At 43.6% G+C, this 27,825-nt stretch overlaps 1 protein-coding gene across 1 annotated transcript; it reads left to right on the top strand.

The window, feature by feature from the left end:
* The first annotated feature begins 481 nt into the window (after nucleotides 1–481).
* On the top strand, nucleotides 482–27,825 carry LOC143166055 (organic cation/carnitine transporter 2-like). The gene is made up of 10 exons (XM_076350084.1): nucleotides 482–954; nucleotides 10,250–10,353; nucleotides 13,099–13,253; nucleotides 14,579–14,750; nucleotides 15,737–15,863; nucleotides 20,299–20,399; nucleotides 23,597–23,811; nucleotides 25,036–25,218; nucleotides 25,691–25,826; nucleotides 26,426–27,825. Exons 1-10 carry the CDS (start codon nucleotides 562–564, stop codon nucleotides 26,511–26,513), a joined length of 1,674 nt encoding a protein of 557 aa, XP_076206199.1. The 5' UTR covers nucleotides 482–561; the 3' UTR covers nucleotides 26,514–27,825.

Raw genomic sequence — 27,825 nt, 5'->3', positions numbered from 1 at the left:
GTACGAGCAGGCAGAGCTCCTGCCCGCAGGCCTCTGCGCGCTGCCTGGCATGGCCCGGCACACCGGGGCCGCCTCTTCCAGCCGTCGCTGTGAACACGAGCCCGAGGCGCTGGCCGAAGCCGGGCCCGGGCCCTCCCTCCAGCCTCACAAGGCCGCCTCGGCTCGGCCGCCCGGCCAAGGCAGCTCCCCCCGCGGCGGCGGGGCTCAGAGCGCTGGAGCCGGCGCCAGGCCCGGCCGAGCCTCAGGGGCCGAGCCTCCGCCGCGCCTCCCGAGCGGGCGGGCGAAGGGCATGCCGGGAGCCGCCCGCGCCAGGCAGAGGCGGCCGGGCCGGGCCGGGCCGGGGAGGGACGTGGTGGCAGCGGCGGCTCCCCCGCGGCGCCGGCAGCGGCCGGCTCCACCTGAGGAGCCTCCGCCTGCAAACCCCACCCCCAGCCGCTCCCCCGCCGGCGAGGCCCGGCCCATGGCGAGGCGCTCGGCGGGCTGCGCGGCGGCTCGGGGCGGCCGCTTTCTGCCCGCGCCAGACGGGCCCGCAGGTAGCGGCGGCCGCAGCTTGGCCGCGCCATGCGCGACTACGAGGAGGCGACCGCCTTCCTGGGCGAGTGGGGCCGCTTCCAGCGGCTCGTCTTCTTCCTCCTCAGCGCCAGCATCGTCCCCAACGGCTTCAACGGCCTCTCCATCGTCTTCCTGGCCGGCACCCCCGAGCACCGGTGCGCCGTGCCCCGCGGGGCCAACCTGAGCGGCGAGTGGCGCAACGCCAGCATCCCGCTGGAGCTGCGGGGCGGGCGGGCGGCGCCGAGCCGCTGCCGCCGCTACCGCCTGGCCGCGCTCGCCAACTTCTCGGCGCTGGGGCTGCGGCCCGGCTCCGACGTGGAGCTGGAGTCGCTGGAGCAGGAGCCGTGCCTGGACGGCTGGGAGTACAACCGCGACGTCTACCGCTCCACCATCGTCACCGAGGTGCGGGGGCGGCGGGGGGGGGGGGGGCGGGAGCGGGTCCCTCTGGCAGCAGGAGGCGCGGGCAGGCTGCAGCGGGGGTGCCGAGGAGAAGCGTGTGGTCATCGAAGGACCGGTGCAGCTTTCCCGTGACCTAGGGTTCCTGCCTGGGCATCGCCCTGCTGTTAAATCTGGCACGCTGAATTTATTTTGAGATCTGCTGTTCGCTTCTGCTTGCAGAAGTGGTCTCCAAACGCAGCGCGTTTCCTTAGCCAGTGTGGCATGTGTACGGTCACTGCTTAATGGGTTTCATCTGGTGCCTGTACAAGTGGCTTGGAGCGAGGATCAGCACAGGGGCAAGGGGTTCAGCTCGCTCTGTGGTTCAGAGATGGCTCTCTGAACTCGGGAGATGAAAAGCGTTTGTTTTTTTTTCTTTAAAAAAAAAAAAAAAGGCAGTAGAAGTCACCCGGAGTTGTGCAAGGGGCGGCAGCCAGGGAGCCCTGGTTTGATGCTGTGTCCAAAAGGACCCTGAAGTTTGCGGTGTGCCCCCGATGCCCCTGCTTTGGTCATGCCTGCTGCTTTGGTGTCCCCACTCACCTGCCGGGACAGCTCAGGTTTTCGTCTGCTCAAATACACCCCTCAAGTCAAGTCTGTGATCAGGGCAACCAACCGAAGTTGAAGCTGTGCTGATTGTCCCTCTTGTTTCAGGTGGAAGCTGTACAGACCCACAGGTGCTGGTTGACTTAACATACAAGGAAATGGATTTTGAGGAATACTTGAATTTCAAAATGCATATAGGTTTTTTTCAGAAGGCTTACAAACCATTTGTACAGTCCCATTGACCTGTTTGTGCCTGCGGACAAGTTTTACAGAGCTGGAACTATATTTGCCTTTATTCATATAATGCCTTTGCAGAATGGGTTGTGATGAGTGTTTGGATAGTGATGGGTGTGAGTACTTAATGAGCACAAGCTGATCTGAGGACAGAAATCTTCCTCAGGAGGACTGGGGTGAGGAAGGGTGCATGGGAGAGGAGCCATGCCAGCGCAGGGGGGCATGGAGATGGTGACACTGGAGTTGTTGGAAACTTCCCTTGAACATGCACAGCAGCAGGGGCTTGAGTGATTCTTACAAGTGGCACAAGGCATTGCCTCACCTGTTTCTAAAGAACTGCTGTCTTCCTGGAGAGGAAAGCTGCTCTGACTTTCTAGACCCTGGTCGTTGCTGAAATGCACAGCTGTGAAAGGCTGAGCCGCTCTTAGGGCAGCATCAGGCAATTGGCATCTTCTCAGGGCAGTCTCGTTCCCAGGGGAACGTACAGGTTTTGTTCCGAGTACCTTTCTATATAATGGTTGACCTGGCTTAGACATGGTTTCAGCCAGTACTTTGTCTCTGGAGCTTCTTCACTGAGCTTTGTCTCAGTGCAAATTAAAATCTCTTGAGCTACCAGAGTATCGTCGAGGAGTCTTGCAATCTGTAAGAAACAGGAGCTGCTAACGTTTTGCTGAGACTCCCCAGCAGCTCTGGCCTGTTGTCTGTATGGTTTGGCAGATGTCTTGTGTCTGTGGGAGGTACTGTTTGTCTGCCCAGACATCATGCACTGAGGCAGTATTTTTTTTTTTTTTCCTTTAATATTAATGCTTCTGAGGGAGTTTTGCAAGAGCTGTGGCCTTTCACATACTTACAGGTTTTCAGTGTTAAACTTGTTTCATTTCTTGGCTTGGTGCTGCTGCTTTTATGATTCACTAATCTTGTGTTTGTTTGCATCTCTCTAACTTGTTGAATAATCATGAGGACCTTTGTCCCAGATTTCTGTAGCTGACGCTGGGAAGGGGAAGAGGGGATTTTTTTTTGAGAAAGCTTTTTGCTGAATCTCCAGTGACTCTAGAGAAAAGTCCTTGTTTATGGTTCTGCTTTTCAGGGGAGACTTAAAACATTCAGTTCCCTCTCATTTGAAGAGAGACTTCCTTTTCTCATACGGACTAACAACAGAAGGTTGTTATTAGCCAGTCTGCAGTATTTAACCAGCTCCCATTTAACAAAATCCCCTTCTGTCTTTTACTTTTTGAAATGATGTAGCTCGGGGGTTAAGAAAAGCTTTGCTTTGGCTCAAGGAGCCATCTGTGTCACTCATTCCTCCATAAGTCCCATAGAAAATGAATGTAGGAGTAATAAAAGTTCATATGTGGTAGCAAAAGGAATAAAACCAGGGGTAATTAAGGGAAAAGGCTAACTTCTGCCAGTCATGTCTATTATGGGGCTACACTGAATAACTGGGAATAGGATTGAGCAGTGGAGTTGTTAAGAGCATGAGTGGACTAGAAATATGATATAATGAGAAGATGTTAGATGATACAGCAGTCAAAACATTTTAGTCCATACGGCAGTAATTCTTACATACTGAAACATAAATAGACACCGAATTTTGTGTACACATATTCACCCTCAACTTCTAAAAATGTGTTGCGTTGTTCATCAATTTGAAATGGGTTCAATGCAGGTGGTGTACTCCAGAGCCACATGTTTTATGCCTGTTGTGCTCTTAACAAGCTTCAAGGACTGTTGGGCTTCTGCAGAGGAAGGATGCGCATGGTGGGAATTGCCAAGTGTCCTGAGGCTCGGTGCGGGGCTGGCGCTCTGTCCTGTACGGACATGCAGGGAGAGAAAGTTCTGGGCAGGTACGAGGGCCCAGAGGTTTCCATTCCCTGCACACCAGGGACTCGAGTGCCCCGCTGTGCTGTCAGACCCCTGTCCCTGAAGATCAGTGGGTTATGCCAGACATTCAGGAAACAAGTGGAGACTGCAGTGGTGACATCTGGAATGACGCAAATGGGCATTGCGGTACAGCTGTCGAACTAGAGGTTTCCATGTTCACTCTTTGCTGGGAGGCAGAGGGATGTATTGTTTTGCTTTACCAAAATAAAAATGTCTAGCTCGTGCTAGACATTGTGATTTCCCCAGGCTTTTCTAAGAGTGTAGCCAGCAGCTGAATTGTAAATCAAGCCCGTGTCATCCAGGTTCAGCTCTCACCGAACTCTTCATTAAGGTTAGTCACCTCCATTATTTCTCATCTTTTAAAATAGGTGCATCCTCTTTCTTGCTGTAGGTTAATATCTGCTTATTTTTCTGGCTGAAGTTCATCTTTGTCAAGATGAACTTTCTCAGCCCCAGGAGCTGGTAAAGCTATGGAGAGACCTTTAGGTGATTTGCAGGTACAAAATCTTAGTATTAATAGTCTTACCAGAAGAAGGGAAAAAAGTCTAGTTTTCATCTAATAAGTAAATATGAATGTCTGACAGATGTATGAAAGTACTTCTAAAATGCTGAGGTTTTCGAGGTGTGATTTAAGAAGCACGTAATGCAGGACTCTTCAGAATTGTACAAAGTACAGACATTTCTGACCTTGCAACATAAAATAGGGTTAGTATTATTAAAGAATGATAGGTCTGTAGTTGATATCATTAAAATGGAAACAATGTTCTTTTAGCGGTACCATGGACAATTGATGACAGGGTAATGTTCCCGTTGTGCTGTCTTTACTTTTAGATTAAAACTCAGCTCATGTTTCTCGGTTTCTGATGTCAGTGCCCTGTTTCCTTTTTCTCCAGCCATCTCAAAAATGTAATGTATGAGGGGAGAGTTAAGTTTCTGCACTGGAATTATAAAATATTTGGCACTTTCCTTCCTGTTCTATGCAAGTTTTACCTCTGTAAAAATTTAAAACAACTACAAGGGGAGAAATTGAGCAGAATGTGTATTTTGTAGATACAGACTTCTGCTTACATTTAGATAATAAGCTTTAGTGTAACATCTAGAACTTCTAAGTATTTGGAATATATGTACAAATGTACTTTCAGAGGAAAGGGTGTTTAATAACACTCATAGCTCTCAAGTAAGCAGGGAATGTTTATATGGGTATAAACAAGACCAGATTCTGAATCGAAGGTCGTAAGTACTCAGTTGTGAGACTGCAAGATTTTTTTGAAGAACCTGCCTCTACTGGCAGAGAGAAACAAGTGGTAGGAGAAAGTACAGGATATCGGATTAGCTTCAAAAATTCTTGCTAAAATGTTGATTTTTAGAAAGAAAATATTAGCACATGGGACTATCCCACTTCATTTTTCAATCATGCGTGTTATTCTCAGCAAGAGAAGAAAACAGTTTAAGAAGTGGGAGGACATGATATATTGTAGCTGTAAAGATTCCTTTTCCTATAAGGCTTTTCCTTATTTAACAGGGCTGTAACCGAGTAAGGCTCTTGAAGTTTTTGTATTTGTCATAGTTCATCTTTGTGTCGGGTTCTAGTAATGGTATTAGAGAAGTGCACGTGCTCCTGCAGTGGAACAGTTCTCTATAATCTGAGAAACATGCTTTTTGCAAGTGAGGTCCTAAATTGTATTGTTGGTGGCCTTGCAACTATTTCTGTAACTTTCCAAACGTATTTGGTAGTGGTGTATATTTGGTGGTGCTATGTATTTGTTTGCTGTGACCCTGTATTGCAAGAACTTTGGACATTTTGAAGAGCTCCCCTGTAATTAGACTTGCAATTTCCATGTTATGATGCATTAAAAATATTGGGGAAATTTTATGCTTAAATACGATAGGCATCTTGTTGTTAGCCGCTAGAATTTTGTTATTTCCTGTTTTGTCATCTCTTACAAGGTGATATAATTGCAGTGAAAGCGAAGCAGGATGAGGGATCTGCATCCGTGTCTGGATGAGAGCCACTGCAGGATTTACTGTTAGTAATTCATGAAGTGCCAGCTCTCTTTTCGAGGCAAGTGGTATTCTGCAAGTGCAGTGGATGCAGAGCCTGTACACAGGAAATCGGTCTTTACCCCTTAAGGTTTTGAAGTGCCTAGAGAACTTGGAGGAACGGTATTTTTTACTTGTGGTATGGCAGTATCTTCAGCTGGACTTGTGGCATCCTGTCTGCCTACACTTGCCTTTGTCAACAGTTTGACACCGTTGTTTTGCGCTTTGAAGGTTGTTCCACAGTTTGCAGTTTGAAGAATCCAAACATCTCACCTTGGAGTCTGCGTTTCATTGTGGTTGTGGTTTGAGTGAAAATTGTAGAGTGGTTTTCTTTTTGGATAGAGGTGTTATATTAATGTTCAGTTTAATATTGGAAGGGTGTAAGAGAGAATATGGGAAATACCAGTCTAGGAAGACTGATGTACTTCTACGCATGCTGCTTAGTGTAATTCTGGCTAAACCTGCGATAATACTTCTTGTTCAAGTTGTGTTGTGATAAAAGGCTGGGAGCTAATGGAATGTGGCTGGGTAGAGAGGAGATCTGAGGGAGTAGTTCAGGTTTTTTATTCTTCTCAGTTTTGTAACTGGGCTTGCCTTATAGTAAGGGATTTGGAGATGTGGTTCCAGGTAGCTGACTTGCCATGTAAGAGATGAAGCAGAACTTGGAAAGTGGTCTCCTAAAGAGATGCTTAAGTGATGACTCTGAATACCTAGGACTGTTTCATACTCTGGCCCCAAACCTGTGCTTGAGAAGTAACTGCTCAGTCCCTCTCCCTTGTGGTGTCCCCCCACCTTCTTCCCCAAGCTGTCTGCATTTTCTGGCAGTCTCCATAGCCTGTCCTCTTTTTCCTGTCTGCTCTTCCCACCCGTCCTCACCAGCGGCTGGTATCAGCCAAGAATTGTTGTGGAGGTGCATATCTCACCATGCAACTTGCCTCTGATGCATAAGTGATTACTGCTATTAGGTGTGAGGCTGCTGATGAAGACATCACCCCAACCTGATGAATTGTTTGGGAAGTAGTTACAGCCCAAAGTATCTGCAAACTGTCTGAGTAAGAAGATAAGTTTAAACTCCAACAGAAGGATGTCTTCTTCTAAAGTTATAATAATAAAATTGAGTGAGAATGCTCTGTGCTGTGCCTCGACTGTTAGTACCAGTGTTTAGGAGCTCGATGCTTCGCAACATCAGCAGCTGCTGTTTGAAACAAAGCTGAAATGTTTTTCTCCTGTTTGGAGCCCCGATACCTTGCTGAGGTTAACCTTATCTCATTCACTGGGGCAAAGGCCGTTACAGCTAGCAGGCTAGCTCAAAGGATACTAAGAAGTGAAAATAACACATGATTTTAGAGCACTGGGTCACAGTATACTGGGTCCAAACAGCACTGCCAGCAGCAGAATTCAATCAGTAACTACTCCTGGGACACTCGCTCTTTGTGATGCTGGTCTTCTAACAGTGATGCTTTGTTGACTACTTCTTGGGCAACGTACAGTTGAGGGAAGGGTCTGTTTGCAGAATGGTTCTGGAAGACTGAATGACTTAAAGACCACCATGACTTAACAAGCAACATAGTAGACCTTGTTGGTGAGTCATTAAAAAGTTGAAGACTTCAGCATTCATTTACTGGGGCAAGGGGTAACAGACCTTAAAATCCCTTTGTTCTGATTGTTGTGCATCTGTGGAGTCCGTAAATAACTGGTATTGCACAACCAAGGTAGTTCTCCCTTGGAAATTTGATACTGAAGTTCACTTTGGTGCCTGGTTCAAGTGATCTTCAGTGTAACGGCTCCTACCATTGCTTTAATAAAGCAGACGGAAAAACAAGCTGGTAATCATTGCCACATTTTAAGGACCGGTATGTTTCCACCTGCCAATGCAAGAAGCTTTTGGCAGAACAGTGCAAAACATTTTAATACCATGAACTTTTCCAAGCAATGTCTCTACCTCAGTGGTCTGAAGAAAATGTTTGTTACTGGGCACAAGCATGCCAGTGTCTGGAAAGCCAAGTGTTGTGCCTTGTGCCAAAGTACAGAGTGTAAGACAGATGAAAGGAGACGGCTAACTCACAAGTACAGGGTGATCAGCTGGAAGATAATGACTGACTTAGTAATGATGGACTGTAAATCACCGAGCTAGATGTTTGGCTAGTTAGATTTTAGTTCTGTTATTGAAGATGTCTGGCTCCAGTAGCTGACAGAAAGGTGATTCTTTGTGAGTAGGTGAGTCTTTATTAATGCAGGATTTGTACTGGGAGTGGTATTTGTTTTCCTGATAAGTGTCATCATATGAAGGCATACGATAACCACTGAAACCTTTCTTTGGCCTATATAAATTTGATAATGATAATTTGCTGCAGATTTCCAAGGTGCCAGATAGAGTTAGCTGAAGCTTCCTGGCTGGATTAGCCTCTGTGGTCATCACAGAATTGCTCAAACTTTCTTTAATCTCTAATGTAGTACAGCTTTTGTTGAATAAATACAGATTTAATTATAAATGTTAATTACAGTTATTAAATTAAATGAATAACTATAGTTAAGTTACATGTATAGATTTGTTAGCCCATTAGAAAGCCGCAATTCTGAAAGGAACTTCCATAACAATGCATAATTGATGGTGTCGGTAGGATTTATTGAAGCACTGCATTGAGTGCTAGTGCCTGTGCTTCAGGTGGCGTGAGGCTGGAAGGGTTTGGGGATAAGTGCAAGAATAATGTTGAAATGAAATCTGATATAAGGAGAGGTTCTTCAGACACAAAACAACAATCAGATTTATCGAAGGAGAGGTTAAGAAATTACTTGAATATGGTTACAAGTTGGGAAAAGGTACATTTTGTTTGTTGCCGTGACCTTAAAAAAAATAATAAGGATGAGATGCGTTCGTAAGATAGTCTAAGGGTTGGCAGCTAAAGTTACACAAAGACTGATGAGAGTGCAGCCTGTATGAATGAGCATCATTCACCTCTAGAAAAACTTCCAGTTCTGATTCAAAACTGGATGCTCTGCCATGAAACAAGTGGTGGTTCAGTTGAGTTTTGCCACGGGGATCTGGGAGTGGAAGGCCATTGCCAGTGTTGTTCGGTTAGTGCATGGTTTTTAGTGATCCCACAACCTTAAAACATACACTCGGGTGTAGCTGTAGCGTGAACTGTTAATAGACTGAGGGCTGTGAGATTCCTGGAGTCAAAGGCTTGATGCTAAGGAGACAGAGCTGGTGAACAAAGGAAAACACTGGCGTTCCCACATGCGGGACCGCGGATGAAGTGGATGGCGGAGCTGGGACACGCAGCAGCAGATCTTACGGGGTGTTCCAGTACAAATTTAAAAAAAACTAAGAGGAAAACACACTATACTTAATTATTTGTAACTGGGGAGCAAGGGGGATTAATTTTTGGGGTCAGGGTGAATATTTTGATTTCAACCTTTCTAATAGAGATTAAAATCTAAAAGTTTCCATCCCTAAAACATCAGAAGGGGCCCTGTGGGAGCTGTTTGAATAACTAAGTTCAGGAGGGTTTGGCCTCACATCAGAAGCGTTGGTTGCCTCCAAATTCCTCTCCGGTGGGGCTGCAGCTCCTCCTGCCCTCTGCCAGCAGGCTGCTGGGTAGCGTGGCAGGACAGGGAGAGAGAGCTCTGGGAACTTCTCCAGCCGCAGCATTGCAGTGAGCTAGGGGATGAGGCGTCCCTGCTGGGGTTTGTCCTTTCTACTAATATTTACATACTTTTTTCCCCCAGATAACCAAAATAAAATTAAGACTCTTTCAATAATAGCTGCTGGTATAGATACAAAAATAACACGAGTGCTATTTTGAAAACATCAGACTGAAGTGGGTAGGAGATTGGAAAATATTGCAGTCTTCATTTAATAAATACCTTGCTTTCTTCCTCTTTTTTGTTTTCATTTTGGAAATCTTGGTTTGTTTGGTGTATGTTTCAATTTGTATTCCAAATATTATAATTTACGTTAGTTAGGTTCCCAGTGAGCAGCGAACAGTCTCCAGTCTCTCAAAACCATATTAAAATGTAATAACGGAGGAGGTATTTTTTTCTATATTCTTGTTTGTATAGTTCAATTTCTCTTAAATTAGAAATGTGAATTTTTAATGGCAAACGTTACCATACGCAGGGAAATCAGGTTTGGGGTCTATGCTCACTCCTTCCAAAACTGGCAGAATTGCAGCAGTTTAAGGGGCTGCAGAGCCTTTGAAAGGGAGCTGAACCAAGCACATGATGAGATTATTAGTTACCGTCACTCATACGCGTGTAGGGGAAATACCACAGCCATCGACCGTGTAAAGAAAGCCAGGTGGGTCACACCTGAAGGCAGCGTTGGGGCCTCAGCTGGATCACTCCCGAGACGGCTCAGGGCGGGTGGCCTTTGCCCTCTGCTCTGCAGCATCCCTTCCCGTTATTTTCACGGAGCTGCATCTGTGCAGTAGGTCAGTTACTCATTCCTCTTGTGGAGGTTTTCTGTCCAAAGGGTACATTTTCATCCGGGCTCAGCCAAGGCGTTTAGGAGGGAGGGGAAATCCTGTTTATTACAAGACTTTCGTGTTCTCTCTCCCTGCAGTGGAATCTCGTATGTGACAACGACTGGAAGGGACCCCTGAGCACCTCCCTGTTCTTTGTGGGCGTCCTGCTAGGATCTTTCGTATCAGGACAGCTCTCAGACAAGTAAAGTATACACACCAGAGCTTCTGGCTCTTCGTTTGGTGCTGTTTTGTAAGCAATTCTTGTATGTGAAGTTTGCTATAAGTGTCTTTCTGCAACTACTAACATGTCTTTGTTCTGTGACTGTCTAATCTGAATGTACACAGAGAGTATAGAGTAACCGTCCTGAAGTAGAACAGAATGTTACAAAGGTTGTTAGTGAGTGTTATCTTTATCTGTTTATTTTTTCACTGAAATCACTTCTGGAGCAAACTGTTCTTATGCCAGAAAACAGGTGTAGGAGATAAGTTTCATCTGGAAAAATCAGATCAATGACATTCTCTTCTAATTACTTTGGACTATGTTCAGAGTTCCCCGAGGCTTGTTTTCCTTTTTTTGAGGTCAAATTTAAAATTCTCTTTTTATAAACACCCATAGCTTCTTTTCCTCGTCATCAAGTACAACATCTAAGTCCAATGACCTGTGTTTGTGGAAGCTGCAAAGCATGAATGCTGTTCAGCTGTACTTCAGAGAAGCAAGGCTTTCTTGTTTGGGGATTTTTTTTTTTTCTCTGTATTTCTAGTTGCAGAGTACACTGGCTTTCTTGTTTATCAATACAAACATGAAAAAATGGAAGACACCATGAATTTTTGTGATGTTGACAGGTTGTTGGTTTTGGGTTTGGTGGTTGTTTTTTTTTTTTCTTTTAAAGCTCAGTTTTTCTTATTGTCTCCCTGAGATTTGCTGTGCTGTCTTCCTGATTCCCAGAGAACAATATGTGGTCCTCTAATTTGCTGACTTACTTGTAGAGTTTCTGTTTCTTTGAAACATAATCCCTCTGCCACAAATCTTGTAGCATCCGTTCGGGGCCTTTGCGTGGTTTCCTGCTCATCAAGTTGGACCAGTCTTGAGCTTGGAGACAATGATCCTTAAAAATCAACCAGCTCCCCTGGACTTCTCTCCAGAGCCAGATGCCATGGGATTTTTCCAGGCAGATCCCTAATCAGGCCAATGTTTGCTTTCCCTGTGATCCTGCCTTCTGCCTTGTTCCTCCCCTCATGATCCTGCACTTCACCATCGCACAGCCAGCAGCCGTGGCTGCTGCCAACCTTTACATCCCCAAACAGTTCTCCCTTGTTTGCAAGCATGGGGTCCAGCAGTGTCTCCCCTTGTCGGCTCCTCACATGTGTTAGGAAGTTGTCATTGATGCACTTCAGAAAATTTCTGGGTCTTGTCCCTCCAGTAGGTATTGGAGTGGTTGAAGTCCCCCATGATGGCCAGTGCCTTTGAACACGAGGCTTCCTCTAGCTGTCTGAAGAAGGCCTTGTTTACTTCTTTCTGATCGGGTGGTCTGCAGTGGACACCCACAGCGGTGCCAGCGTTGGTCTGCCTGCTAATCCTGACCCATGAGCTCTCAGCTGTCTCGTCATCGATCCCCAGGCAGAGCTCCGTGCTTTCCAGCTGCTCTCCCACGTGAGGGGTGATTTTCCCCTCTTCGCCGTGGGGAGTCTCCCACCACTTTGTCCTGGTGCTGCTGCAGGGCTCGGGTGCTTCGTTCAACAGAGCTCCTAGCCCCTTACCTGCTGTGAGGGTGCCAAGTGTCTTCCATGGTGGCTAACCAGCAGGTGAAGCGGGAGCTGTTCTCCTGGTGCCAGAAGCCACGAGTTTCCCACCTTCACCATCACAGGAGTCTCCTCCTGCAGCTCCTTCACGTGGTCACCCAGATCCTCACCAAGTGCAGTCGAGGAAGCTCATCAGCACAGCTCATCCAGTTACTCTCGTAGCCACTGAATGGCAGCTAGCTCACGGTCGAGAGACCCAAGTGCATCCAGCAGCCCCACAAGGAGACTGCTTCGTTGAGGCTGCGCGCGGCGTTTTGCTGCTGCCATCTGCCCGTCTGGTACAGAAAGTCCCGCAGCGAGCCTGAGCCCCGCACTCCTGGCCAGGTGTGACAGTGAGATTGACAAAATATTTCAGAGGTTCAAGTAATGGTCTGTTCTTCGTGCATTGCGATCTACCTGATGCTTATGGCACCCAACTGTAGACCTCCTGGTCAAGTCTAACTTCAGAATGGAGTTGTGTGAACCTGCACCCAGCAGATGTCCTGTCACAGGCTGCGAAGGCTGCTTGCGGTGTGGAGCTGCCCAGGCCAGGACATCGGCACTGACTCTTTTAACAGCTTGATGGGTTGGGTTTAGTTTAACTTCTTTTTTTTTTAGTAATTCATCAATAGAATTGGTAGAATCCCTCAAATTGGTTCATTTTTTTTTTACTAAGTGGAATGAAGATTGCAGCGTGGGATCACTTACTGATTATAGCATCTTACAAGCCTGAGTTTTACCTCTCTTTCAGAAACTTTTCTTCTTTTTCTTTTTTTTTTTTTAACATGCTGATCTGTGTCATGAAATGTGTGCTCCTTAGAGGAGAAGAAGCACCTAATACTCCTGCATTTTAAATAATTTGCTGCCGATGATTTGTCTCCCTGCTTATTCTGTCTGTAAGGGAGGAATAGTGTTCTAGCACATACCTAAAGGCAACTTAACTAGCAGCCCTTGGAATAATATTTTCTCTTGCCCAGTGGATTTTTCAATGTATTTAGAATAGTTGTGCCTGTGTCACATTTCCCGAACCTCTGCTTTTTGCAGATGTTTTGTATCTCCCTAAGTATGCATATGAGTAATCTTATTTTTCTGTTTCTGAAGATTTAATTCATGCTGTTGTATAATCATCTTTTTTTTTTTTTTCTTTTTTTTAATCTGTCCTTGGAAGGTTTGGCAGGAAGAATGTGCTGTTTGCAACTCTGGCAATGCAGACTGGCTTCAGCTTCATACAGGTCTTCTCTACCAGCTGGGAGATGTTTTCAGTGTTCTTTGTGCTAGTCGGCATGGGACAGATATCTAACTACGTGGCCGCATTTGTTCTCGGTATGCAAGTCCTGCTGGGCGCAGTATGCGTTCTTTAGTCTTGTGCTTTTCCTGTTCCTTTTCAGTACTGGCTTAGGGTTGATTTGTTTTGCCAAGCAGCGCTGTTAAGAGTGTGTCCTCACCATGCATGGATAACTCATGCTCTCCTTGGAAGTTTCCAGTTGATAGAAGTGCAATCTGAATTAAATCTGTGGCTTACCATCCTAAAAAGGCAAAAAAACCAGAAATTGATTATTCGAAACAAAATCTGTCTTCCAGTTGGAAAGGTAAGACGTGTAAGACATGATTTTTTCAGGGATTTGTGTTGTCCATTTTGGGGCCTAAATGCCTAATTCATGTAAAAACTTGTAAAAGAAAAAAAAAATCAAGTGTTATAAAGTCTCCTTAAAGCAGCCTATAGCAAAAAATTAAATGGCATAATGATGCCTGCTTCATATATTTTCAATTTAACTAAGACTATATTTGATCAGGTGGGAATGTGAATTACCGTACGAATCTGAGAATTTTTTTTAAAAAAATAAGTGTTTTTTGATCAATGCTACTTACAGTAGCCTCACTGTCCAAAGTACCAAATGTTGGCAAGAAATTCCTTTTGGGCCAAAGAAGAGCAGTGCAGCTGTGACAACAGTGTTTAGCTAACCTCACTGCAGACATCCTGCTGCAACTTCTGTAATCTTCTTCCATTTCTGTGGAAATGAGGAAGATTATATCTCTTACAATGTCTCTCGATTTGCAGGTCCCAAAGCGTTTCCAAGGGAAGCATTGGTCCCTGTTAGTGCATTTAATTCCACCGCCAGTAGCCTGGCCTTTGTTAGCGACCCTCCGCGTGTGTACGCCAAAAGACAGCAAGATTTTTGGCTAATAGTGAAATAGTCCTTTAGAAGGCGGTACAGGTCAGGAACCTAATTTAGGCATCTCCGCATTATCCTTTAAAGAAGTTGGTCTCTCTCCATAAGCTGGAGAGGACCCTATGGGGATCAAGCTGAGGCTAAGGGTTGTGAATGTTTTGTAGTATGTCAGGTGGTTTTAGCTCCTCAGGTAGAATGGGAGATTCTAAGAACATAGAATTATAGAAGTTTTAGCTACTTTGAGCTACACAAATACTGTATGGCCCGGTTCTCTTCCTTTTCTGTTTGCCTGGGTTGATGCGGGATCACTGCATGAAGCAGGTCTGCGGTGCCTCTAAAACTGGCTGGCAGAGCGCGCTATGTGCTGTAACTACCCAGTGTAGTATATTTCAAAGCCAATCGTTAGAGGTATTTTCAGTAAGTTACTTGGTTGCTATTAAGTCAAAATATTAATCTTCTCCCTGTTGTTTTGAACAGGCACAGAAATTCTTGGCAAATCAATTCGCGTGCTGTTCTGCACGCTAGGCGTTTGCATATTTTATGCATTTGGCTACATGTTGCTGCCACTGTTTGCTTACTTCATCAGAGACTGGCGGATGCTGCTGCTGGCACTTACTTTACCTGGGCTGCTCTGCATCCCGCTCTGGTGGTGAGTATAACTAATTTAAAAGACTTTAGTCTTTAGAAGGTCCTGTCTGCAGATTTTTAAGATCCAGGCTCCAAGCCAACCAGCCTTTACCGATGAAATTCAGGAACGGGCAGGTGAAGAATGGGTGTTGTGCCCTTTCCTCTTCCCAGTCGTTTAACTGCAAGTCCATAGCTTTGTGGGTGATCTGACTCATGCCTGAAAAGCCTATTCTTCATTTTCTGTAGGCTTCTATAAAATTAAGTGATCCACATGCAAAGGGGAAAAAAAAAAAGTCAATAAAACTCATCCTTCTGCACCAACTGAAATCCATGAACTTTTAAGAGTAGGCCTGAACTAAGGGCAGAAGGAGAAACCAATTGTTTTGGGAAGCTGGGCAATGCTAGGGTGACATAGATACGACAAGCTACAAAACAGTAGTTGCACATCTGCGAGGCTTCCATGTTTTCTTCCATAGTTAATGAAATACTACTTTTAGGTGGCATGTAAAGTTTAAATAGTCCACATGGTGGTGGTGTTTCTTCACTTACACTGGCATTTATGTTCGTGATTCCATCCAGTTTCTTACAAAGTTGAATGACTCAGGCAAATTCTACTTTCTGACTTACATGACAGTATTTACAGTTACTAATTTTATATGTGTTATTCTTTAAGGATACGCCTCTTAATGTACAGCATGCTGCTTGTGTATTCACATTTCTGAATTTCTTTAATTAAACTGTTTTCCCATACTCTGAAGGTTTTGGTTGCTCTTTTTTCTGAGTCATGGCTTATTTCTTTAGTATTTCTAAAATCCACAAACACATTTTAGTCTGTTCTTGTTCAGTATGCTAGTCTGCTCTTGTAAATCTGATTTCTGTTGTCATTGCTTTAATGTCTGCACGATATGGCAAGTTCTGAGCTCTTCATGCCTGGAACAATGCGTAGTGGTGCCTGCAGCAGTGCTGTCTGTGGAAATGCAGGCTCGTTATTCTGAACCTTGTTTGCAGGGTCATTCCGGAATCTCCACGGTGGCTGATCTCCCAGGGAAGATTTCAAGAGGCGGAAGACATCATCCGAAAGGCTGCAAAAACTAACGGCCTTACAGCCCCAGATGTAATACTTGACCCTAGTGAGGTAAGACTCATTCAGCAGTCCAGCTGACCATGTAAAGCGATTAATTTACAGACGTATCAATTGAGTTATGCCTGCAGTGTATCACATACTTCTCAAATGGGTAAAAGGTCATCCTTTTCCTGAAAAGCAGAATACCCTTTCCCCACTTCGTTAAGATTTGCAAAGCCCTTGCTGTCCCGTTCCCATGGGAATGCCAACATGCATTCTAATGCAATCTTTTTGATCCAGTTTACCGCCACCTTCTTCCTTTTAAACTCTAGTTTTTGGGGGAAGGTAATGAATTTGAGGTACCTATTGCTTTGTGATCTAAATACTTGCACTAAACAGATTTTATGCTTGTGCAGTCTAATATAGTTCTGTAAAAGTCTAACACAGGACTAATCCTGGCCAGTGGCAGTGGAAAGAATGTCATTCTAGTTCAATTCCATATTCAACTCCAATTTCTACTCCATGTTAAGGAGAGCAAAACTTGAGCTCCTTTCGGGTGGAGTAGCTAGCAGTATCTTTTCTTGCCCATCTGTTCCTTCCAGCATGTTCTTGTTTCCTGTACGTATCCCCCATTTGTCTGAGCTGTTGGTGACCTTAAGATGTAGAAGCAGTTCCACACTCATTCAAACATGAACTCCAAAAACCAGACAGACAAACTGTTTGCATAATCCAGGAGAATGGGCACCACTCTAGGCAGTTCTGTAGAGTCTGTCTGGGCAGTCACCTAATTGTGTTCTGGTTGACAATTGACATTGTCTTGTCGTTTACGTGAAAATACCTTGTATATTCACTTGCTTTACAAGGCCTCTGTAGCAGACTAAGGAAAACGGTTAGCCATTAAACTGTAGTGTGTTTGCTATTGAGATTGAAACAGCTTCACTTGGGCTGAAGCTAGCCGAGGTGCAAACAAATCTGTTTGTCCAGACTCCTTTGTAGATAGTAGGACAGACATCGTGGTCTTGCTGGAACAGAGTGAGAATGCCAGGAAAACCCAGACCTTCTTATGAGCTTTTTCCCTGGATTTTCATTAGAACACGCTTTTTTTTTTTTCCTTTTTTTTGATCCTTCCTTCTTAAGCTGTAGGCATGAAAACTTGCCCATTGCCAGCACTACAGCAGAAGAAGGGAAAACAAGCTCCAACATCTGCTTAACGTCACTGTTCCTGGAATCCTCCATCTCCCATTCTTAGAAAGAAATACTGATCTGTTTGTCATCTCCATCTCCCATTCTTAGAAAGAAATACTGATCTGTTTGTCATCTCTGAATGGGGCTGGATTACGAAGCAGCAGAAGGCAGGGGCAAGAGTAGGGATGTTGCCCCGGGGAACACTGGACGAGGGGAAATGCTGACTTCTGCAGCAGGGTGGGCTGGAGTACACGGTGCTTATTTACAGATAAATCATTGCACGTCAACTTTCAGAAACACAGATTAACATTCTGACACTGAGAGGAAAATGAGCTCGATGAACAGGCACTGTTTAAGTGCAGAACTCCCGCCCATCTTTTTACTTTCTAAGGTAAAAGTAATGCTGTGACCAAAAAAATCTGTGCAAAACTTTTCTTCATCAGTGGTCTGTTTACGCTGTTCTTTTGTCTGCTTTCTGAAGAGCTGTAAGGCAGAAGGCTCGCAGCCTCTCTTGAGTTTTTTAGGAAGCATGTTTACGCTGCAGCGAGGTTCTCAGAAATCCAACTGGCCCTTAGCCCTCGTGCAGTTGGAACGTGAGTTCTGGATGGGGAAGCAACCTGAGCTCATGTTTGGAGTATTCCTTGAACCCATGCAGCTGGAGAGCAGCACCTGCAATATTGAGGCTCCAGAGATGTCAAAACCAGTTAGGATCGAGCAGGTGACTAGTCGCAAGCAAGCTGCGGAGCACAAATAGGGCCTGGTTGGCTGAGTTATCCCATATGAGGGGGATAGAAATGTTAGGATGATAGGTTTAATTTCAAGTCATCGTTTTACGCTCCCTGCCCTTCTCATAGCTTCTTGTTCTAGCCTGTCCTGTTGAGAATTATGTTGTCTGATTATCCAGCTCCTAAAAGGCAGGGTCCTTTTCTTCTCATCAGCTGTGACTCTCAGAATGTTACTGTTCCTGGGTTTGTTTTGCGGTTTGTTTGGTTTTTCTCCTTTTTTTTGTTTCCTGTTTGCTGGTTTCCTGGAAACGAATAGTGGCAAAACTGGAGAGTACTTAGGAAAGATCATGTGATTTATGAGAAAGGGCTGTGAGCTGTAAAGCTGACTGCAGTTTGTGTTGTGGGAGATTTGGCTTCAGGCAGAGTGAAAGCTATCAAATGTAAAGAACTGTTTGTCTTTCACAGAAAATGAAGATTTGTGAAAGCAAATACATTGAAGTTTGGCGTGCACAAGCATCAAGGCCACTATTTTATCCTCCAGGTCTTCAGAACAAAATATCACTCAGAAAGAATTTTCACCTGACTGCAGGGGTTACGTAAACTTCATGTTCCCATTAGCTCAGATACAGTTTACAGGACATTGAGGATATTAATGTGTATTTTGAGTTGAGGGACAAGAGTTAAGGGCACCAAATCAGTGTCCAGCAACTGGCTTGCCAAAAGAAACATCACTAACTGAATGAGGTTGATGAGGTTGCTTTTGCCTCTTTATTGGTGCGTTGTGTCCTGCAATACATCCAGCTACTTCTGCTGGACCAGCCTGATGTTTTAGGGAAAAAAGTATTGTAAGTTGAACTAATACAGAGTAGAGGTTGGCATATTAGACCAGGCTGAAAGAGTTCAGAAAAGTTTAAAGTAGTGAGTAATTGCACTATTTTGAAGCTGCAATCATAGTTTACTTTTATTGATAAATGTTTGCACATACCATGAAGGAGTACACAGTGCCAACAAAAGGCATTCAGTCTTTAAACATATTAAAATTTAATTTGGCATTCTCAGGTCACGCTGACTTAAAAAATCAAGGGAGGAAGTAATCTTTGTATACAGTTTATTGTGCTTGCACATAATAGAGGTCTGTCAGGCAAGAGTGATTCTTCTAGTTGTGGAAAGAGAAGTCCTCACTTAAATACTGTGAGGCGTCTTGGCAGCTTACAATTCAAAAAAGTGTCAAAATTAAAAATATTTCAGTATTACCTTTTTTCATTTGATAATTTTGAGCTGCTAAGGTGGATGCTTGTTTCTTTCTTGGTTAGATTTCTAGCTGTTGATAGAGTCACAGATTCAGATAGATACAAAATGTCCTAACAGAAAAAAGACTCTCTGTGGAAGATTGTAAGATCAAAATCTCGTTAATGTTCTTAGTGTAAGACTGCTAAAAATACCATTAAATTGATGAGTAAATAGCCTGTGATAAATCCTGAAGACATACCATCTTTTGCGATTAAAAAAAAAAAAAAAAGAAAAATGACATGTCTAGAAAACTGTGGTTCTTCAGCCATATAGTGTTGCTTTATCAGAGTTGATAGTTTTAATCAATGGAACTTGTCCTCTTAAATCACCTTCTACATATTTTGAAAAATCTCTCCCTTGTTACTCCTTGTTAGGGGTCCAAATTGAAGACCTAAATTAAAAAAACCCTTAAATTCTTCCCTTTTTTACAATCGTATCGAGCACACAACTTGTTCGCATGCTTCATGGGTGAATATCTTTGCATTGTTTACATGGAAGCGGTTTTATTTTGAGGAGCTGGAAAGTTACAGGGGGAAAGAAGTTTGTTTGTCTTTTTGCTTATATTCTTAGAAGATGATCTCAAAACCAGGCTAAATAATGATGGGCACTGTTCAGCTCATTGGCCAATTTGTCTCAGTTTAAATACATTACTGTTAGGTCCAGCATGAGGAGTCATTTACTAAATCTGTCCTGCTGCAGTTTAATGTTGTTAGTTCTTGCCTTGTCTGTAGTGGACATAGAGGACAGTTTATCACTTTTTTTGCTGGTCTTTGAAGACCATTCTTGGTCTTTTAAGACTCCCTCCGTCTTCTGGCCCTTAGGCTAAATAAACCCTCTGCTTTCAGACTTTTAAAGATCACATTTTTCAAATGTCTCATCATCCTTGTTGCTCTCTTCTTGTCTGGGTGCAGTTGATTTGCATGATCCTCAAGGTGCAGTCCTCAAAACTGGATGTAAGAACCCTGCCAGTAGTGACATATAAATCAGAAATTAATGCTGTTGCTTTATAATTCAAGTATAAAAGTAACAATAAGCAGTTGCTTTATGGAGACTCAGGCAGAGAAGATGATTACAAATTTCAGCCTAAATTTTAAGTGACTTTAAATTAGGGAGGAGCAACTACTTTCACAGGTAAGTTGGCTCTTACGGCTTATACGTGGTCAGTTAAAAGTGAGGCACCTGTTTCAGCTCTGCAGCATATCAAAATACTGATGTATAAGTTGGGGGGGGACTTATTTGCACAACAATTGTGCTTTCAGGAAGTTAATGTTCCCATGGATTTTCTGTTTGTTTGTTTGTTTTTCCAGCTGCAAGATTTGAATTCCCAGAAGCAACAGACGTACACCATTTTGGATCTAATGAAAACCCGAAATATCCTAACTATCACAATTATGTCAGTGATTCTTTGGTAAGCAAGCATGGTTAAGGAATACACAAGCGCGAAAGCAGCAAAACAATTAAAAACTGTTCTTTGAACACTATAAGGTATTCTGAAGAGATACGGACAAAACCAGCTCAAAAACCAATAACCTGCTGGCTGAAGCAACAAAATTCTGGTTACGTAGGTTCTGCATTTCAGTAACAGTCTAGAAACATCTGGATTGTTATTTCTTTCTGAAGCAGTCAGGCATATCCTGAACTCAGCAAGCATCAGATCAGCTGGCAATGATGTGTGAGAATCCTGCCTGATACTGGGCCTTGGGGAACCCTCATCTGACAGTAACGAAGTCTTTTAAGAGGAATGAGTCGTGCCCTGTCCTCCAGTCAGAGGACTACTGCCCAGGGGTCTGAACACCGCGATGCCTGACTTACGGGGAGAATCTTCCCATCTCTTTTGTATTGTGTCTTAAAGGGATAAAGCTTCCTTTGAAGTTCTAATCTGAGATTTCCCTAGACCTTCCTGCTAGCTACTATGTCTACCTGCCATCTTCAGCTTGGTCTTACACTAGCTGAAGCCATACTTTATGCTCAGTTTGATTAAACAGTTGTCATTTTCCTTTACTGGAAATCTCAGCGAAGCTGTAATTGCTCAGAAGAGAGAAAATGGAGAGGGTAACTTATAGCCTGCCTTTATAGGTTATAAAAGTGAAGTTTAATTAGTGCGTGTAGCTACAGTGTCCTAACCAAGAAGGTCCCTCAAGTGCTTTGGAGCTAACTGAGTCTATTTGCTGCCTTTTTGAACAATGTTCCTGTGCTTTAGTGAGGCAAAGCCTTGGAGTTCAGTCCACTGAGCTGCCAGTGTGTACAAGCTGATGGGGCTTTTTGGGTCAAAGGATGACTTGGCTAATATTTAAGCCAGATTCCCTTGCCCATCACCAAGGACAGTGCTACAAACACACTGAGAAAGGAACTTGAGCAGAAAACAGCTCAAAAAAGAAAAGTAATGTTGGTTCTTCGCAGAAATGTCGATAAGTTTCTGTATACTGTTGTTTTAACCTCCAAGTTGAATTGCTGACTCTCACCTTTAATTGGAAGTGAGCTAGCGAATTGAGACCGCCCTACTTCTAATCTGCATGGAGTAGATCAGTAGCGAGTTCCTAGGCACAGCTGATTTTGCGTGTGTGGTTGTAGAAATCAAATGCAAAACCTGTTTGAACAGCATTTCTGGTAGGACAAAGCATCTGAGAGAAACAGAGTGACGTGGCAGTATGTAAACCATTCCATATGCTGAAGGGCTTTTTATCACATGATAAATGAAGTTTTATGATAGGCGGGAAGAGTCAAACATGTGCAACTGACTTACACATTCTTACCTCCTCTTGCAGAAGAGTATTCAGTTGATTTGGGCAATTTTTCCACTATTTTTACCTTGCATGTCAGTTGCCTAACCTCCTTTTATTAATTTCCCAAAATATAAAGCATCTTGTGCTGACTCACAGCAATGTTTTCCAACCCATAGTATACTGATGGTATATTCTGCGTTATGAATTGAAAGATCTCATAAAAGAAGCTCTGTAAAAGAGGATGGTTGCAGATAGCAGTATATCACCTTTACATATTGCTGAGTTTTGTTAATTTTGAGTAAGTAGAAGGCTTTTAAACTAAACTCTTTGCTGGGTTTGCATCAGGGAGGAGGAAGTTTGGCTTCTCATCACCCTGGGACGTGTAAATACCCGTAAAGTTTTCATAGAAGATGTATAACTGTATCAAAGTTTGCCAATGTGATAAGCTAAGGCAGACTGCTGCTGAAAGTGAGTTCCAGCAAGCACAGTTTATTGTGTATAAAAATAACTCCTAGGAGCACAGGGCTGGCATATTGTACAGCATTGTGGAAAACACTGCATAACTACTTTTGAGAAGAATAGCTCACAGCAGTGAGCTGTGGGGGGGTTACCCTCAGCTGTATGACTTCATACCTTCCCAGGTATACTAGGCAACTTGTTTTAAGCAATTGGACCGTGAAGGCTCTTCCCACATGAACTGAGGAGGAGGAAGAGCTAATCTTTGGTCAGTGATCCGCTTTGTGCTGTGCAGTGATTTTGCTCCAGGTTCTGTTATAACATAAATGCTGAAGGAGATGAAGTGCTGAGTGCTCTGTACCTCGCCAGTGCACCTGGACCCATTATTTCCTTGTTTACCGCACATTGCTTGTTGGTGAAGCATAACCTTCTCTTCCCAGCATCTCCCAAGACGTGACAGGATTTGTCTCCAAGGCCAGGTGTGTGTTTCCCTTGATCACGTGGAAGCCAGTTCTCATCTGGCAGTGGCACAGTTAAGATGGCAGCGTTCCCGGGCACCAAGCTCTGTCCTGCTACACTGACCAGCCCAGGCACCAAGCCATGCAAATGTGACTTGGATCCTGCCCAGCCAGCTTGGGGCATGGCAGAGAAAATCCTGGATTGTTTGGGTCTGCCAGGATGCCGTACTCCTCCTCTGTGACTTTATACACAAAGCATGGAGGGTAATGACCCAGAAACAATGTTCTCCACCCAGAGCGCTCTGGTAAACGTGATGAAAAGCTGCTGTAGGCCTCAGCAGCAGTAAAATTCAGTAGTCCAAACTTTCAGGCTAAAGCCATAACTACTAGTAATAGGAACTGCTGTATCACTGCATTGTGAATGATCATCGCTTATCTCCCAGGGGTGACCTGAAATACGGAGGCATACGTGAGAAGTAGTCAGCCCCTCTCCATCAGCGTGACTAGCAGAGACAAATGAGATGTCTAAAAGTGACAAATACCCACACCTTCCTTGCGAGGTCTGCATGAGAGTGGGATGGACAGTTGCAAAGTCATGCAATGGCATCAGAAAAGAAGAGTGACCACTATAGCTGCATGACCATCCAGCACTGCTGGGCTCATAGGCCTGTGCCTCAGCAAGGCTAGCAACAGCTCTGGAGTTACCTAATTGCGTTAATGCTGAATAGGATTTTCTTTTTTTAAATATATTCCTTAAATTCAAGAGAAACTTGAAAGATAAAAAGCATCAGCACTGTGTAATTGTTATCTTGCTGTTTCTGAAGTCAGCACTTAAGATGTTTCAAAGGTGAAAGAATCTGGCAGATGCTGAATTTGCCTTACATAGTGATTTCTGTGCTTAACAGAGGTTCAGGGCAACCTCAGGAAGAAGAGAAAACTGTCTGACCCTGTTACTCTGTTTCTTTCAGGATGATAATCTCTGTTGGTTATTTTGGACTTTCTCTTGACACACCTAACTTGCATGGAGACGTCTATGTGAACTGCTTTCTCTCGGCAGTGATTGAAGTTCCAGCCTACGTTATTTCCTGGCTGCTGCTTCGAAATCTCCCTCGACGGTATTCAATGGCTGCTGCGTTATTCTTGGGAGGCTGTGTTCTTCTCTTCATTCAGCTGGTGCCTTCACGTATGGAATCGTTAGTTAATCTCAAATACGTATGATAGGTGAAGTGCAGTACCACGAACTGGGCAGATGCGGAGGAAAAGTGTCCTGAGGGGACTAAATACAGATATTCATTCCCTATCTTTGCCCCTCTTCCTTGGTTCTCAGTGCTGCTGCACAGGGAGCTCACACAACATGTCAATTCAGATACATTTTTAAAGGTGGGTCATTGGCTTTGTGGTCTGTTGGGATCAGCTCTGTAGTCCGGTTTTGCTTTAATGTGCACCCCTGGCAAGGTGCCCTGGTAAGGTCCAAGTGTAAAACCAGGACTAGACCAACCAGAATTTGGTCAGCGGAGGTTACCAGGAAGCTGCAAAACTTCCCAAACAACTGTAAATGACTGTCTCTTTATGGCTTGTTTAAACAGTTATATTCGAGGGAGTCATTGTGGAAGCATTTTTGATAAGCAAAACTGCTTGCACTGAATTAGTGTTGATAGTTAAAATAATGTTTGGCAACTGGAAAGGAGGACAAAATAACACTCATTGGATACCAAACCATATGTATCTTTAGGCCAGTTAGATTAAGGGGTTATGGACTCTTACTGGTAATGCTGTTGAATATGATGGGGGGGTGTTGTTGCTCAGCACTTGTTTACATATCAAAGAAGAAACAAAAGAGAATGCACAAGAAGTGCCTTGCTTATTTTATACAGGTAATGCATGTGTTGCATTCTCTTTCTCCAGTCCTTTGAATCAATTGGACACAGATAGGATCTGTTTCGATTTTCAGATCTAACTGTCCCAGTTAAAGTCAGCCTGGCTTCCTGTAATTAAATTATTGACTTGTAGCTAGCAGTGTTCATGAGAAACCAGAGCAGGAAACCAAAAATAACTTGTTTCAAATGTTTAACTTTGTTCACCTTACCAAAAAGGGGATATATGGTGGTGTTTGCAATAGCAGAGATCTGGCCCCTGAAATCTGAGAGGACCTCTCCAGTGCTTGCTCTCTTCTTGTTTTTTACTTGGCAGGAAGCCCCATTCTCAAGGAAATGAAAATGTTGAGCGCTAGTAATTTAAAAATAAATAAATTTTAAAAAATGTTGCCCGTGCTTGTAGACATGTACAGAGAAAAGAAGACACCAGATACTGGAATTAATTAGACAGGAATTATACAAACACAATGGAATTAAGAGATACCATGGATTGTCAGAGCTCTATTGAAATCCTTACTGTGTTTTGATTTCAGATATTCGTGCGCTATCTATTCTACTGGTGATGTTAGGGAAATTTGGGATCACATCTGCCTTTTCAATGGTTTATGTTTACACGGCTGAGCTCTACCCAACAGTAGTGAGAAACATGGGAGTTGGAGCAAGTTCCATGGCCTCTAGACTGGGCAGCATCCTCTCGCCTTACTTCGTTTACCTCGGTAAGTTAACTCGTCTGCCTGCGCTGGGGAGGTGCTGGCAGGTGGGAAGCAATGCTTTTTACCCAGATCGGTGTCCTGCCTCTGTGGGTCATTGGGATTTTCTGACTGTTCTTTGTTCCCAGGTCCAGGTGTGTTGTGAAACTGCAGGTAAAAATGGGTTCTCAACATCTCCGAACAATGGTCATAACGTAGAGAAATTGTGTTTTATGCCCTGTTGAAGAGACGTTCGGAAGACTCACAATCTTACTGACTCAATAGGGACAGCTCTTACAGCTATTGTTTCACAGTCTCTTGAGTTCCTAAAACCACAGTTAAAACAATATATGCTTTGAATGCCAGACTGTGAGGGGGTTGGTTTGTTTTGTACTGAAAGCATAAATCTTACGCAGATAAAGCCTTGTTCCTAGGTACAAACGGTATCGGAGGCTTAAAGCTGAACCTGGGGTGTTGGGGTTTTTTTGTATTCTGCTAGGTGCCTATGATCGATTCCTGCCTTACATCCTGATGGGGAGCCTGACTGTGCTATCAGGAATTCTGACTTTATTTCTGCCAGAAAGCTATGGTATGCCTCTTCCAGACACAATTGATCAAATGCTGTTGGTGAAAGGGTAAGTGTCGCCTTCTGATCTTAACACATCTGTTCTCTATTCTGAGAAGAGGAGCGGACTTGCCTAGGTACTGTCAGAGGGAGGGGCTGGTTTTGGTAGCGTAGTCAGTGCTCTGTTGAAGATCTAAGAGTTTGGCTGGAATCCTGGTCCCTGTTCCCAAGTGTGTATGTTCATATGTACATCTCTCGGCTCCAAATCTATCATTTTACTTTGAGGACTGAATAAAAGTACATATGAGGAATGCATTTGTAAAAGTGTATTGCTTTATAAAGGTATAGGGACATTTTGTGGGTTATAATCTATTTTGCTAGGTTCTGAAAGTCATATAAGCACTGGTGAAGGGCTGAACTCTTCCAGTTTAGTTCAACTGACCTAAGAAGGCATTGCGAGCATTTGGCCTTTTGCCACGGCTCTGATTGAAGAGGGCACATAAGCATATACTCGTGTAAGAAAGGGACCTGTCCAACTGAAGTCAACAAGATATTAAAATTAGGAGGCTGTAATGTCAAATAGGGCTCAGGATATCAAAGAGTTTTTTTTCTCTGTTCTCTCATCTGTTTTTTAAGTTATTTTCTTTTTTCTTTCTCCCCCCGCCCCAGATTAGAATACAGGCCTGCATCTAGTAGCACAAGGGATTCCAAGGAGGAAGAAGAAAATCCAGAGATTTTTAAAAGCACAGCTTTTTGATGGAACTCCTGTGTACTTCCTGGTGAACTGAAAGTTAAATGGACTTTTCTTCTAAAATTCATTCTAGAAAGGGCTAGTGGCAACACTTTGTTTCCTGTAATTTTAACCTTATTTATTAATTTAAACACTGTGTTCCGTACATTCTCTTTTTATATGAACATAAATACTGTATAGCCTTCAATGAGACATTTCAGGCACAGTTGTTTTAATGCAGTAGAACCATGGAACAGTATCTGATCAATCCTTCATAACTTCAAGTGTATAGGTCAGCTGCAAGATACTTGAAAATGAGTTCAAGGGCTGGCAGGGTACCTGGATTCCTCAGTGAACCTTCTCCAGAGCTAATGCACGTCAAGAAGTAAAAATTGCCAGAAAAAACTGCTAATTGGTTTTGATTCCTTGACTTCTGTCTCTGGACAGGAAACTTATTTATTATAGGGAAGGTTATGAGAACATGCCTCTCTGCAGTCTTACTCAAATGACTTTGCACGTGCTGAATTTGTTACCAAATTCAGAAAGATGCAAAGAAAGATTTTGAGAATTAATTCTAACTTGATATGTTTTAACTCAGCGTAGATCGAAAGGATTGTCTTGCACAAAATATTTGTAGCACTGAAGTTTTGCTCACAAAATTCACTTGATTCCAATGCTGGTTTTCAACTGTACCTGTATGGTGGAGTTGTTTCCAGGCATTATTTTAAATGATGCAAAAGGTTTCATCTGTGTGCGGAGGGAGCGGTGTTAGTTTGGGGTTCTTCCATTTCGATGTGTGTTGGAAGTTTTATGTCTAAATTGTTTTAACGTCTTTGGTGCAATTTGGATGATGGAAACAATTCTGCTGTCTTCTGTGCTTTTCACACGTGCACATACACACGCACACAATGAATGTATTTAGAGCTAAATTTTTGTGTTAATCTATGCCACTGCGTTGACCTCATGGTGGAATGTACTGAGAACTAAATTCAGAATATACTTCTCAAATGCCAACTGCATGATTGCTTTGAGGTCTGTTATTTCACTTAACTCATGTAATCAGTGAATTGTTTTCAAATTGTTCTAAAAAAACCCACCAAACCTTGTTGACAGTCTGCCAAGAAATTGTTCCTTGGGTTGCAGAAGCACTCTCGGCATTACCTGTGTTTCTTTGAGTGTACATATATATTATATATATTTAATCTCACTTGTGCTGTTCTGATCGTGCATTACATCATACTTTGACAGATGTGAGCGGTGAAAGATTTCTCTCTTGTGGCACTCGTTTGTGTGTGTTCTGTCCTGTAGAGACTTAATAAACAGAACCTAAACCTTTGTA

The sequence above is a fragment of the Aptenodytes patagonicus genome, chromosome 12 (genome assembly GCF_965638725.1).
Source record: "Aptenodytes patagonicus chromosome 12, bAptPat1.pri.cur, whole genome shotgun sequence".
NCBI classification, from domain to species: domain Eukaryota; kingdom Metazoa; phylum Chordata; class Aves; order Sphenisciformes; family Spheniscidae; genus Aptenodytes; species Aptenodytes patagonicus.
This window is presented reverse-complemented; position numbering and strand designations above follow the sequence as displayed.

Coding starts and splice junctions, on each gene's coding strand:
- LOC143166055 (XM_076350084.1), top strand. CDS start 562: ATGCGCGACTACGAGGAGGCGACCGCCTTCCTGGGCGAGTGGGGCCGC. Junction 15,864..20,298: donor TAATACTTGACCCTAGTGAG/GTAAGACTCATT, acceptor TTGTTTTTCCAG/CTGCAAGATTTGAATTCCCA. Junction 20,400..23,596: donor ATTATGTCAGTGATTCTTTG/GTAAGCAAGCAT, acceptor TGTTTCTTTCAG/GATGATAATCTCTGTTGGTT.